This window comes from Caretta caretta, chromosome 6, assembly GCF_965140235.1.
Source record: "Caretta caretta isolate rCarCar2 chromosome 6, rCarCar1.hap1, whole genome shotgun sequence".
In the NCBI taxonomy this organism is placed as follows: domain Eukaryota; kingdom Metazoa; phylum Chordata; order Testudines; family Cheloniidae; genus Caretta; species Caretta caretta.
Window position 1 is genome coordinate 115,441,603 of NC_134211.1, and position 15,490 is coordinate 115,457,092.

A 15,490-nucleotide genomic window follows, 5' to 3' on the forward strand; every position below is an offset into this window, starting at 1 on the left:
CAGCATATAAAATTTCAGCCCAAATGCTTAAATTTTGGCAAAATTATAAGCAACCAAAACCAGAATCTTTATAATGGGAACTGTCAGGCAGTCTTAGTAATAGGTGCGGCTACCAGCCCCAACTATAATACAGATAGCATAAAGCTAGACTGACTATGCAAGCTGCCCTGAGTAAGAGATGATACATAACTCCAAAGCCCCCAGAGCAGAGCAAACCAGACAATACATTTTGTCTCTAAGAGCCATAATTCACTTCCTGTTACACTCATGCTCCTGGACTATAACAACAGCAGATTACTTTCTCCTCTGTTCTGTATCAGCTGTGATGGTCAGCATATCAGGAGGGGCAGAGTAAAAGCTCTGCTCACAATCCCACCCCCCACCCTCCTACTCCCCTCCCACCTGCGCAAGTGTGGGAAGCCCAGGCAGGGGATTGATCTTAAAACTTTATAACCTCTGACTGCCTATGTAGGCCCATAGGGCAAGCTGCAGTCTCACCCACAATAGCTGTCATACTGTTGGGTAAGAAGGTGTCACTCTTGCATAGTTACTTTTCTAGTCATAACTTTAAAATGTTCCTAATTTTATTGTACTAAAATAGTGGCTTCACTTATGAAAACAAATAAAAACTAGATTAGATTACTGTTCACTGCTTAAATTCAAACTTCCACAAGAAGGAAATTCAGAATGAGCACTGACATGCTACTGTTTACTATATGTCCAGACACCTTCCTCTTAGTTCACATCAAACTGATTTCACAAGTGCAAGTCTGTTGAGATCCTTCCAGGAACAAAGCAGTGGGGACTGAAAATGCAAGGCTGTACAATGTGAAGAACTCTGCACAATACTGACCTGAAATATTGGGTCAATAAATACTTAATGGAAAAATTGTTATATAGATCACTGCGATGATATACTATAATAATGGATCTGATTAATGTACTATATGTTAATCCAGAAATCACTGAACAAACACATACTAGCCATTATAATGTCTTATGTCAGCATTTTATATTGGCTATTAGAGGGTTGATAAAGATACTATCTAGAATGCATTTCAACAATCTGAAGAACATTATTTTTTCAGACATTGATATTGGTATGTTTAGTGTTCTCCCCACTTCCTCCGGAGGTACTCAATGTCCCTGACAGAGGGGACCAGTTCTCATATTCTGCCTTTACAGCCAATACTCAAGGCTCATGTTGGACCACCACACTGCAAGCTGAGGAAGAGTGAACAGGACCCAGACACAAATGATGCAAAAGCCCTTCTCCCCAACAGGAGCTGAACATATTCCTTCTAAGGGAGCAGGAACACAGGATTTGGAATCAATTCTGTCTCCCATGTGGCAGTGCAGCGTTATAAAAAATCCAACAACAGGTGACCTAAATACATTAGTTTTTAATTGAAACAAACCACCAACACCCTATTCCAAGGTGAAAAGTAAATGCCAGAAAAATATCATTTTAGAGCCACAATCCTGCATTTTGATTTAAAAAAGTGAATCACTCCATCTGCCTGGAGCCCCATTCGATAGACCTCCGCACAGGCTAACTGCTGTGCCCATAGGGACCACAATGCAGGACAGGGGCCTTAAAAATTAAATCACCACACTAAGTGTATTTTATCTGGGAGTCACACTGCAAGTAAAACCTGGGTAACTCAACTAAAAAAAATATTCTGTAAAATGAAAAGACATTTGTTAACTGAGAACGTATGTTGTTTCAGCTCAATGGGAATTCTTACTTTTGAGTCATAAACCCTAAAAATGGAGGGTTTACAATGGAAATAGGGTCACAACTTATTTTTTAAAAGATTTTTTTTAGGTATCTGTGTCGGTACAGCACATCAATGTCACACAAAATACAAAATACTATGAACAGCTTTTGTTATTAATTCTAGAAAGCACGGTTTCTTTCAGTAGAACAAACCTAGTTTGTAATCTAGTTTCAAGGAGTTGCAAGAGACAACTCCTATGATTCACCCCTCACACCCTCCTCCATCAGAAGCGTTGCTTGTTAATCCAGCAGGAAATAACATTTGCCAGGATTGACAGCTGTGGATTTGTATTCAATTCCCAAATTAAAAACCAATGACAGGGTCTAGTTCAATAGAGCTGTCAAGTAAAAATGAAGTAAAAAAACTTGCAGCCATTCTCTGTTAATTTGTACATGTATTTTGGATAATGGTAACAGATGCCTTTAACAATGCTACAGCCTGGTAAGGAGATATAATGGCAATAAGGCTGTGAAAACATTTTCTTCTGAAATTATTTAATTCTTGACATTTCTTTAATTCCAAACAGCACAAATATTATTCTCCTCTTATTTCTGATGTAATTTATTGAAATATTTTACACTGAAATTAAAAACGTTCATAACAGCGTCAGCAATAAAGTGATATAAAATGTATCCTAATACATATTTCATATAAGCTTCAGTTATGGCCCTGATCCTGCGAACAAATCCAGTGGCACAAACCCTGATGCTGCGGTCCCATCAATGTAGGCTCAAAGCCCATGTTGTGCGGCTCAGTTTTTAATTAGAACAATGGAAATCAGAGATGGAAAAGATCTAATAGGTCAGCTAGCCTATCATCCTGTGAGTATAGGATTGTTTCTTACAATACACTTTCTAGCACTTCAACCACTCAATGTTTAAGAGCCCCAAGCAATGGGTTTTCCACCAATTCCCTTGGGGTTTTCTATTCCCCACTCTAATAGTTTTTACTAGCCCAAGTTTCCTCAGTTTGAATTTCATCTCATTAATCTCAGTTTATTGCCCTTTATATCTCCCTAAATAATTCCTCCTCTTCTTGGCGTTTACACCCTTAAGCAATCGTGGATGGCTGTTTCTCCCAGCTCATTGCTTTGGCAAGGAAATTAATTTACCCCTAGGCGATTCTAACAATTGTCATTTGAAAAAGGTTAAATACAAAGCATCAACTTGGCTGCTATTTACCTGAACGAAGTGATTTTCTTCAGGTTTGTAATGGGAACGTCATAACCACATTCTTCTAAGACTTCGTTGCATGCAATTTCCTCCAAAGAAAGTCCTGGCTTGTCTACTATGCCAGCGCAGAGTTCATAGGTCACGCCTTCTGTAGCTGGTAAGGGATCCAATAGAGGACACCAGCTATCCTGGTCTTTACTTTGAAAGTCTTGAGGCCGGTGCCGTTCCATTTCACACATGTAAACAGCTTTAAAAAAATGCAAAAGAAAAAACAACTGTGCTTGGAAAAATCTACTCTTACCATATCATTTCAAGTGGCATAAAAAGACCCCTTACTCACAGGGAATTTCACCATGCAATTTAAAACAAATCCAACTAATAGACACAATAAATCATGTAGGGCTATATTCTAAAAGGTGCCTGCATTGGTGTGTGTGCAAAAATCACATTCACACACAACTTTTGCACATTATTACTTTTACACACCAACGATGGGTTTTGTGTGGATAAATTCTATGATTTGCATACCAAAGTGACAGGCCACAATAACTACCCACAAAAGCGACTGGAGCATGCAATATTTCACACCTTGGAAAATCTGTTTCCACAAAATATCATAAAGGTACACTAGTGCTTAATTGTGAAGCATTTACTACTGATGGGGCAATCAATAGTTGATTTTTAGTAAAATTGAGAAAAATTAAAACAGCAGTGGAATTTTTGTTTTCTATTTCATTTCTGTGAAATGGTCCTTTGAATATTAGTTCTGCTTATATTGATATGGAAGTCTCATACATGCTACCAAAACTAAGCGCAGCTGGTTGAACCTAAAAATCTATTGTTCAAAACAGCTTCCATTTGTTGGCCAATGTACATATCAGGGTTTATTTTAATCTATGCATTTATCTCTGCTGGGAAGTTGGTCTGTACATTCTGTACCATGTGCACAATGATGAATCTTTCAGCCTGTCAACTCAGCTGTTATTTGAACAGGGTTATGAAAAGCATGTATGTTTGTTTGAAAAATCCTCTTTTGAACATATAGTTCCTTGCACAGATTCTTGAGTGGAATTTGCAAAGGACCTTTTGCATTAATCTAGAAACAGCTGTCACTGTAATAGACTCCTAAAGGAAATACTAAGGGCCAGATTCTACAGTCTTTAGTCAAAACTCTCACTGATCTCAGTGGACATTTTTCCTAAGTAAAGTCTGCAGGATTGGGTCCTAAAACACAGAGAAGCACTACCAAAAATATAGAGCCATTCAAACTTTCTTTTACAGATGTAGCTCCGTTTGTCTCTTCTTTGCAAAGTTTCCCATTTTCACCCCCTTTATTTTATTAACAAATCTGATACTAATATATGAAAAACATGTTATAAGATGCCCAGCATGAAAACTGCTGTTTTATCTAATAATCTGTGACAGTTATACCTTAATAACGTTTAAAATATACTATATAAGTGTAACATGGGTTTCATGTAGAAAAAAAAGTGCATATTTATTGTTTAAGTCTCATTCCAAATATTAAAACTCTGTTACATAAGAGAGTACAAATTTAATGGACAAAATTAATGTTAGCAACTGAACTTTGTCCAGTGTTTTATTGTCCCTTTTTATCGTTGGTTATAAAGGAATATTACTCCCAAAGAAGTAGCCCACTACTGAGGGTACTTGGTTTAAGTCAAGGAGATCCTGAAGACACATCCTTAACTGGTGTAAATTGCCATAGCACCGAGAAGTATGACAATTTACCGAAGCTGAGGATCTGGCATTATTTGTTGGATCTTACTGAGCAAATCCGGGGGAATTTTTAATGTGTTTGCTCTAACATCCAAAATCTGAGTTTGTCTCAGATGGTTAATATGGGAAAATATCCAAAACGTTTCTTTCTTTAATTGGGAAAATGCCATGATGTGGTTATTGAGGTCAGATTCCACCAGTCTTGACTTCAGACAAGGCAGCTAAATACCTCCAATACACACAACCGCAGTTCAGCTCAGAATTACTCTAACAAATTTCACAGGTCCGTGATGCGTTTTTCATGGCAGTGAATTTGGTAGGGCCCTAATCATGAATCTTGACTAATGATCCAGCATGTAGGCAAGATCTGTAGATTCTCATAGTGGAAAGTCCTAACTATGTGAGTTCTTTCCTGTGCAGCTGTGGCACAGGGAAGAGAGTTGAACTGCCTTAGTCAAACCAGGTGATATTGTTACCCAAAACAAGCCCGTTCAAGTAACTGAAACAAAAGCTTTGCTTGCGCTCCAAGGAAAAAGAATGGGGAGTCAGTAGTACAGATTTGGAGAGGCTTCTGGAATTTAGCAGCTCAGGGAGGGAACTGGTTTGCTGTTTAAACTTTTGATTTCTTTTTGTTTTCACCAATTGTTTTGGGAGCCCTCTGAGGTAAAACCTGGCTGGTGACAAGCCTTGTGTGCAATGTATTTTGAGTCACTGGAACAGCAAATACGTACAATCCAATTAAAGGCTGTTATACGTTAACTTGAAAATCCCATGGTGTATGTTTAGCGTTACTAACCCAAGTCTTCTCCAGTTACATACTGTTTAATCGTATTTGGAAAGATGTGGTCCGTTGACTATCAAATTAATGATATCTAGAGTCTCTCAATGGGGCATCTGTAAGGGACTAAAGTGGAAACTACTGCAATATTCTTTTAGATTTTCATTTTAGCAGAAGAGTTAATTAGTCCTAACCTCTTGTCTGTCTAAGGAGGGGCAGACACAGGTATACAACAGTCACACTTGTAGTAGATACACCTAGTGATTTAAACTGCTGCTTATCATCCAAATACTCAAATATCCATAGAAATGTTCCCTTCCCCTATCCTCTTTCTGCTGGGATTCTGACAGGGGAGCAAATAGGACACAGAGAGAGAACCATCACTTAATTTATGCATTTTTACAGACAGTATGGCAGATCATCCCCAGGCAATGGAAAGCTAACCCTATCACAAATACTCTGGTGGGAGTGGGTATGAGCAGTAGCTGCACTGGAAACTTTGACTGCCCATTTGCAGAGAAGGCCAGCCATTCTGAGCTCAGTCAGGGCCCTCTCTGATCTCTGTGAACAGAACACCAAAACAGAAGGCTTTTTGGAAGACTAGGCCTTCTAGAGCCAGCAGAATCTGAGATTTCCATGGAGATGGCACATTGGAGGTATCCACTTGGCCAGAACACTTAGAGTATTACATTTAGTCAATTTTCTCTATTCCCTTTGCTTATGGACCAACCTAATTTCATATTATCTAGCAGCTTAATGTGTTTCTCTTGTCATGAGAAATTCATCCTGAAAATAATCTATTTTATTACACTATATATTACAGTATTTTATTTGCAAAAATAATTAACTTTATTATGCATTAGACCTGATTCAAAGACAAAATGTGCCCAGCTCTGTCTTGCATAGTACTAAAAGGCTAATGTGTGCACTGAGCCTTGTGCCCTCTGCACAGGAGTGAATTTCGTAAAGTTGTTAGAAAAAAGGCATCATGAAAGATATTTGCAGTTAGAGCCGCCTAAGAATGCCTCAAAGAGAGTATTAGCCATACTAGCAGTTTCTATTTGGTTGCAAATAAAAGACATAAGGATTTTAAATAAGCATATAAATAAATCCTATTCCTTACAATAGGCAACAGAGTGCTGAATGAAAACATGAGCTACAAGTTACAATATTATTCCTTTCCACTGAACTGCCTGTCAATCACTATAGGCAAGTGCGGATGGTAAGACACTGCACCAGAAAGTTTCCAGTGACATCTACCAGAATGGTCTTGAAACAGTCTCTTAGCAACAGAGATAAAAAGAGAGAGAAATATCTTTTAGATTCTCTCTCTCTCTCTCTTTTTTTTTTTTTTTTGGTTAAAACCAACATGCTGAGGAAAAATACATCTTATTTTTAACCTCCAAAAAATAAATAACTGTCAGAAGTTATAACAATTGACACAAAAACATTAAAATTAATTTAGATAGATTCTTTCTTAAGGTATCAACCCCTCTTACAAGTAAGAGAGCCAATAATCTACCTATTACATTGCAGAATACAATAAAACAAAAATATATTTGTGCACAGTGTATCAATAGTCCCTAATTTTGAGGTCTGTTTTAAATTCCCAAGCATATACTGCCTCACATTAGATAAGATTTTTTTTTTTTTAAAATAAGGAACATAACACTAAATGATTCAGGGCATAAGCCATCCGCTAATTACCATAGGTCAAGAAGAAACTTCCTAAAGGAGCAGCTTATTCCATAATTGCTCACTACAGGGCTGTTTGGAAATTCCCCTGAAGCATAGCAGTAGCTAAAGCCAAAGACAGACTAATGGACTATCTGGATCACTGGTTTCATCTAGTAAGGCAATTCCTATTCTGTGGAATGCTGATCTAGAGAATAGAATGGGCTATAGTACAAAGGAATAGAATATGGAACAAAGATTTTATCACAACTATCTGTACACCCCCCAACTTTTAACTGCTAAACCCTTAATAGCTTGCTTCACTTGAGAGCAAAAGTAAAGCTAAAGAAGAGGATTACCTGGGCGGAACTGCTTCACCATAACAAAGCATTGCCGAGAGGAATTAAATATCAGGATTGAGACACTAAGGAAGAGGGGGAAAAAAACAAATCAATGCACTCTGAATAAACCAGTATGGATTAATGCAGTATTATTAACCTTACATCCCATGACTTTTATTTTTGACTATATAGACATGTATGATGTTCATTAACAGTTCAATGCAACAAGGGCCTGATACAAAATCCATTGATTTCAGTGGATTTGGAATCAGGCCCCAAAACACGGGTGACTTTATCCACTCTTAAGTCACTTTGCAGAAGAAGAAAAAAAAAGACTAAGTACACAGTTATTAATTGTAACAGCAGGAAGAGCTTCCAAAATCAAGTTATTTCTGATATCAGGGACACATATAAGCTATAAACCTGGAATCAAATCTTCACGTGTGCACCCTAGCACTCAGAAGGAGCCCCATTGAAGTCATGGACTAAAAAGTCTATCTATTTGCAAAATCAAGTCATAAATAGTTTCAGCTACTACCAGTTTTTTGTGGTTTCACAAATTTTTTTAAAGATTTTTCTCCGGTTTCTATACAAAAGACTCACATATAACTGACTAACTCACCATACTGGGGAAACAAACTGATACTTCACAGAGTACCGAAAAAGTAGAGAATTATTTTTCTGTCTCTAATTTCTTTCCATTGTAGTAATCTTGGGTTTTATTTGTAACACACAACAAGTTAACATTTTCAGATGAAACTGTGATTGCTAATTGGTGTCCCTTTAAAACTCACAAAAGCAAGTTTATACCACTCTCATCATCATGGTGTCAGCCCTTCATCTGCAATGCCTAGGTGCAGGTACATATCACTGGAAAGATCATTTATTATTCAGTGAATCATACAGTTCTTCAATCCAGTGGGTTAAGTTAATGATGGAATATTTGCAGAAGTATTCAACAATATTTGAAATATAATGATGATGTCTATAGATTTTTACTATGGATTTATGATTTAACTGGGATTTGGTCCTGCTTCGAGCAGGGGGTTGGACTAGATGACCTTCTGGGGTCCCTTCCAACCCTTATATTCTATGATTCTATGATTTACTAACAAACAGTTGCTACTAGGTTTTTTTTTTTAAACTATTACGAATATAAATAACTGAAGGGACAACTAAGATACAAAATCTTTATGAAACTTTAGCAGTATTTTAAATTCCATCTAATGTCAAAATCATTATTCAGAGCATTTCTATACCAGGAGTAAGTTATCTATATAGAAATCTATTTTAAACTAGACCCTAATGTACATATTGGGGCACTAGGTGCTGGAATTTGGCTGACCCCTGTGCAAGGACATAAGAGGGCAAAAACAACTCCGCACCCACACTGATTTTAATCCCATTTGGAAAGATAACGTAACTCCAGTAACTAATGCGCACCTCCAAATCTACAATGTTGTGCAACAAAGAAAAAAAATTGCCTTATACTCCCAGTCAAGAAGTCCAAATCTGGGCAAAATGCACCTTTGTCACTGCTCTTGAAGTCTGTAACTGTGCAAACCCACCTGAAACATGCAAGCGCCTATAGTGCAACCATAATGTAAACGCACACTTACAGGACATAAGTGGAAATGTTCAGTTGTCACTGGAGAAAGTTGATGGTAGGCTATAAAGAGGGACTACCCCCAGTGAGTGCTGCTGCTCCCACTAGAAACCTGCGCTTGGCTCAGCTGAGGCGATACACAGAGACCTCTGTTGGATACTGATGGCTCCTGCCCCAGATGTCATTTGCAGGGTAATTTAAACTGAGGGACACAGCTTTTTTGGGCTATTGTGCAGGGCTGGATATTTTTTTTCTGTTTACAGATAGCCTAATATTCAACCAGAGAGAGAATCTCTATCAGCCAAATATTGTGTAAAGAGAGAAGGACTGAATTTAAGTCTGAAGCTGTAAAATATTTCAGTTTGCTAGACTGCGGTATATTATGTGATCTTCCACAGCATTGTTCTTTGACTATGTTTAATTTCTCTTTCTTTTTTTCTGGATACTATTCTGTCCCTATAAGAGTAATTTTTTGTTTGTTGCTCTATTGAACTTCTGTGATGTACTGTACCTCAAATAGCACCCTAAACCCCAATATTCACCACTATTATATGATTATGTATGTGTTACGATATGTTTTGTACAAAGTATGTCTTATGAGGTATCATTTGGAAAGTTATAATCTGTTGAACATCACTGTTTGGTGCAAATGTATCACTGTATATGAAGTCATGAAATTTTACTATATGTTTGTTACTGAAACACATTGTAAGACTGGGAAATGCCCACAGACTAGCTCTTCAGTAGCAACAAAGGAGTGACCAACATCCAGCCAGGTGTTAAGCAGCCATCACCCGGCCTTCACCAGCACGGGAATTGTAAACAAGAGATTTACAATTCACATGAAAGACAGTTGCTTGAGCACATACACCATGGGGCTGCCTAACCACCATGACACAGCAAGGATGTTTCCAGCACTTGGAAGAAAGTATAAAATAAGAGACAATGACATCACCACTTCACCTCTCTTCCCTCACCTACACTGAAGGCAACAAGATCGTTTGGAAGACAAAGAAACATTTGGACTGGGGGGAGTGTTCCTAACTGGAAAGACTACAGACTGCTGTAGGGTTTTTGGGTAAGAGAAACTTCATTACTTCAAATTGGATTTAGCTTGATAAAATTTAGGAATTGGACGGCGATTTTATCTTTTATTTCTTTTTGTAACCAATTCTGAACTTCTATGCCTAAATCACTTATAATCTATCTTTCTTTAGTTAATAAACTTATTCTAATGTTTTATCTAAGCCAGTATGTTTTTGATTGAAGTTTGGGGAATCTATTCAGGTTACAAAGGCTGGTGAATGTCCACTACCCTTTGACAGAACAACAAACTAATTAATGAGCTTTCATTGCTCAAGAAAGTCTTGAGCAGCGTAGAAGGCACATTTCTGGTGCAAGGCTAAGGCTGGGGCTGGCGGGAATTTGCTGGTGTCTCCTGTATGCAGTTCATGAGTGGCTGGGGAGAGGATTCATGTGCTTTGCTGGGCGTGCCTCTGCATGCTGATGGCTGAGTGAACAGAGCCTGTAGGGTTTGCTGTTCACTAGCATAGTAGTGTAAGAGACAGCCTGGGCTGGAAAGTTAAAGGGGGCACAGTGGTTCCATAGTCCAGACTGCACCCTGGGGCATGTCACAACTTCCCTTCTTTTATATTGTGGCTACAAAACAGTATAAGTCACCTGAGAAGCTGAATCAACAGCGTAAAGTTAGACGGGATAGTGGAGACCCTTTGAAGGATAGACTAGCTTCTGAGGTTGTATAGCCTTTCTTACACCCCTAATGCAGGTCTAACCTTTACTTTGGTTGGGCCTCCTTAGCATCTGGAGAAGAAGATATCACATTAAATAACTTGCATCTACTTAGAAGGATCAGCTATTAGACATTTTCCTAAGATTCAGTCATCTGAGATATCTATGGAACAGATGGGAAACTTGGAAACAATCTGTCAAAATTAAGGAACAAGATCAAATTAAACTGGAATTGAGTAGTACCAAGTTATTACAATTGTCAGTCTCTCACACCATCTTGAGACGAAAAGGCACAGAGATGCCACAGATTTGTAGAACATTTTTCTTCATTACTTTTAATTTTCTCAGAGACTGACAAAATTCTGAACACAATGTTTAACATTTATAGCTTTTTTAAAATTACGGCAGATGAATTCTAATGTTTCCTTACACAGCTTGAGAGTCACAACCTAATAGGTTAAGATTTAAATCTCTCTGAGATGCATTTGCTACAATAAGAGTGCAATTTGGTATGATTTTTTTTTTAATCCATCAAACCTCATCCTTGAGACCATGAAATATACTTTCACAGCTTATGATGAGGCTTGTACCTTTTTACTTGTGAAACTCCATGCTGCTAAAATCAGGGGATCAGGTATTTGAAAAATCCACATAGTGGGGGCCAGATCATCCAACTGGATTTTCATGGGTAGATCTCTGAGCCCACAAAGAGCCCCCACTGAATTCAATGGGACTCCATGTGGGTACAGCAGCCATGTGTGTGGATTCAGATGGAGAATCTGGCCCTCTAAGGGTACAAAAAATCCTTAAGCATGCATATATTATCATATAAGAGAGAGAGAGAATTTATTTTAAAAAATTACTCTGAAGATTTTTTTGGATGGTATATGTATGCTGTGGAATGGGCCTAATGTGTTGTAAAGCCAGAATTGTAAAGTCTTTGATTGGCCAAATGCTGTAACACATTTATATGCATGTTTGATGTTTCATAGCAATTTCCTAAAAGAGCATTACAGTTAACCTTGGTTTAAAGTAGTCTATATACAATATAGACTTTAAAATGATAAAAAGTAAAAACGGAAATGTACACAGCAAACCTTGTGATTAATGGTTGGCAGCATAATACATAAAAAATTAACCCAGCCCAAGTTTTATGTTATGAGAGCAATGACACAGACCCACAAGAACAGGAAAACTGTAGACCTTCCTTGGAATGTACAAGGTCTGCACAGAATTTAATCCGATATTGACAACAAAGATCCTAGTCTAACAATAGATTTGGTGTGCACACATGGCTAAAAGATGCATAGGATTTATTTTTGTTGTTTCTTTCCTGGAAAATTTAATGGTCATTCCCAAGGAAAACTCATTCCAGGTGTAAGACGGTAGCTCCAGAACTGGTCTCTTATCATTTCAAAACAAGCTACAGAGTGAACATTTGACTAATATACTGCCCTCGCTCACCCTGTGGAAGGAGACTACAGGAAAAGAAAACTCCTCAAAATGCTCCCAGGATCATTCCAGGAGCAGGCTAATGTTTGCTTCCCCTCAGAATGAGATACCAAGCCACACAGATCACCTTGGATCTGAAAGAGGGTTAGGATTCTTCACAGTAACTGTGACTGCAGCTGCCCTAAGGACTAAACTTAGCAGAAAGGAGTGGCAGAAAAGGTATCATAAGCTAGTACAAGTGATGACTGCAGAGTTGGTGGGAGATCGCATGCCCCCTTCAGCTGCTCATGCCAAGTGTCCATTTCCCCTGTGGTTCCCAAGAAGCAAAGCTGTGCAGGCAGAAAATCATCTGTTCCACGTGGGACAGATGAGTTATGCCCAAACAAGGTTCCCCCTGTGTGCAGGGTTCCCTGGGATGGTCTGGGCCACTGGTTTATTTTTCCATAAATATATGAAAAATTGGTGGTGGCTTTATTATGATCTAGGTTCATTTGATCCTGCCTCAGCACAGGGGACTGGACTTAAAATAAATGATGCTGTTGACTTGGACTCAGTGTTTAATATGGCATTTGTTCAGAGAGAGACCAGTATTGACAGGCCAGTAATGACATTTATACAGCACCATTCAGCCAAGAATCTCAAAGCTCATTAGAGTCAGCCATTTAATACTCCTGAGGGCATTCTGTGCCAAAAAATTAAAAATTCTGCACACAATATTTTAAAATTCTGCAAATTTTATTTGTTAAATAAATGTGGAGACTCCAACATGCCATTGGGGAGCACAGGCCACTGGTTGCACAGAGGTGGGAGATCACTGTCCAGCTCTGCCCTGGGACACGGACACAGCTGTGAGGCTGCACCAAACCCTGACATAGCACAAAGACCGAGTCTGCCCAAGAAACACCCCACGGCCCTGCCCCTCTGTGCCAGGTGCACCAGGTGTGGGTAGGCAGGTTCAGCAAGGCAGGAGCCAAGTGTGGAGGGGCTTAGAGTGGGGGCTCCAGGGTTGAGAGGGTTTTGTGTAGGGCAATCTGGGAGCAGGTGACTCAGTGGGGGATCTGGGTGCCGGGGGATCTGGATGCATGGAGGCTTGTTGGGGGGGGGGTTTGGGTGCAACGGTAATGGGTCTCTGCAGGGGAGTCCAGGTGAAAGTGGTTTCGGTTCAGCTGGAGGGAGGTGTCTGGAGGGGCGATAGACCTGGGTAAGCAGGTATGTGGGGCTCAGTGGGGGGTCCAGATGCTGCAGGAGTGGGGCTCAGTGGGGTGGGGATCCAGGTGCAGCTGGTTGGGGCTCAGTGGGGTGGGGGTGTAGATGGCTTGTCAGGGTGCTCCAGGTGCAGGGGAGTTGGGCTCATCGGGGAGGTTCTGAGTACAGAGGGGTGAGAGTTGGTGGGATGGTCTGGGCATGAGTGGGTCTGGATGCACTGGGGTTGGGTGAATTGGGGAGCAGCTCCCTGTACATGGATCCCTCCCCCTGCAGCTGAGGAGCAATGGGTGCAGGAAGTGTGTGTGTGTGTGTGTGTGTGTGTGTGTGGAGGGAGTTTGCAGAGCTTCCTGCAGCTAGGGGAGAAACCTGGGGGTGGGTCTGACCCAGCCCCGGATGCCATGCAGGAGAAGAGGAAGTCCCATCCTCCCCAGCCAAGCCGGGACTAGCAGCTGAACCCAGTGCAGGGTAGGAGCCCCCAGCTGGGTCTTCCCCAGTCCCGCCCTCTGCCCCAAAGTGATTTACCTCTCTGCTGGCTGCCCTGATCACCTGAAACATACTACTGGGAAGGGTCACATGACCATTCTTGTGGTTTCCCCATCAGAAAGTCATTTTTCTGCAAGAAGCAAAGAAATATGCAGGGACATAAATTCTGCACATGCACAGTGGCGCAGAATTCCCCCAGGAGTAACATTTTAAATTTCACATCATCTGAGACAGGCAGGTATTTTGCTTCTTATTTTAAAAAATGGGTAAATTGAACTTAAGTTACTTACACGTGGCCATATAGAGCTGGAACCAGAACACAGGAATCTAAAGTCCCAGTCCCTTAGTATAACTCTTTAAAAAAAAAAAAAAAAGATACTCCCAAATTTAAGACTCTTTTTAATAGGAAGGATGTTCACTCTAAATGCACCTTTTATTGTCCAAGAACTTCAGCTATAAATTTTATAATTGTATTATTGGGCAAGAAAACTTTTTGAGTTACTACCTTAACAAAAAATCTGGCCTAACTCTAAATTCCTTGTAATTGTGGAAGTTGACACATTTTATGAGACATTCCTAGAAGTAGCATCTCCAAAGGGCTATAAAAAAAAAAAAAAAAAAAAAAAGGTAAAGATCTACTTGTCCGACACTAAGAGGAATACAAAGTCTGCTTAGTCCATTCCGCTGGAGTATGATTTTTTCAAGTGCAAAACTCAAATCCATGAGCATATTTTTTTCAGGATTGTCAGTATGTTTTTTGGTGTGGGCACAATTTCACCATATAGTAATTTGCTTCGTAATCTGCTATCTTGATTACTTGGGTTACAGTTCATCCATAAGCAGTTGCTAGCATTTACTAATTGCTTTTCATAAATTGGAAACAAAAACTTGAAAAACCTCTTAATGGAAGAAAGGCCTTTAATGGCCCCTAGGTATCACATCAAAGGGAACTTTAAATGCAAATGTGCACAAATATATAGTAAATAATAACAGCAGCTAAAAGTAGCAGGGTCAGTGATGGCTCATGTCTTCATGAGACTGAAACAGGATTCCCAGAAGCTGGAGACCAGGTTTCTATAGGAGCTTACACTAATACTATATTAAGTAGTTGATGAGATAATAAGGGCAAAGAAACTGACCTTTCCGTAACTCTAATCATTATCAAGGCACCTCAATAATCACATCCTGTAGACATCTAGGATAATCGGATCAACACGGAATGATCCAAGCTCCCCCAGTACAAAAACATTTAAAGCAACCACTTACTAGTTTTCTTCCTCAGACACTCATGACTGTTTTACTAAAAGGTTAAGAATCCAGTAGACTTTTGAATTGATAATGAATATGATTCTTGCAGGCCACTTGCAAATAATATTCTGAAGCACCTGGTAAGGGCATTAGGCAGAATATATTACTTTGAATATTATGGAGCATTGTGTGGGCACTCAGTTGGCATCGGTCTGAGAAGAGAACAAAAAATTGTCAGAACTGAAAATGCCTAGGAAAGA

At 39.4% G+C, this 15,490-nt stretch overlaps 1 protein-coding gene across 3 annotated transcripts in view; it reads right to left on the reverse strand.

The window, feature by feature from the left end:
* NUDT14 (nudix hydrolase 14) overlaps nt 1-15,490 on the reverse strand; it is a 101,584-nt gene that overhangs the window by 17,471 nt on the left and 68,623 nt on the right. For all 3 annotated transcript variants that reach the window (XM_048853657.2, XM_048853655.2, XM_048853656.2), the window contains exons 3-4: nt 7,505-7,569; nt 2,963-3,200 (exon numbers count right to left, since the gene is read on the reverse strand). In XM_048853657.2, the coding sequence (XP_048709614.1) occupies nt 2,963-3,200; nt 7,505-7,569 (303 nt within the window). The remainder of the gene's footprint in view (nt 1-2,962; nt 3,201-7,504; nt 7,570-15,490) is intronic.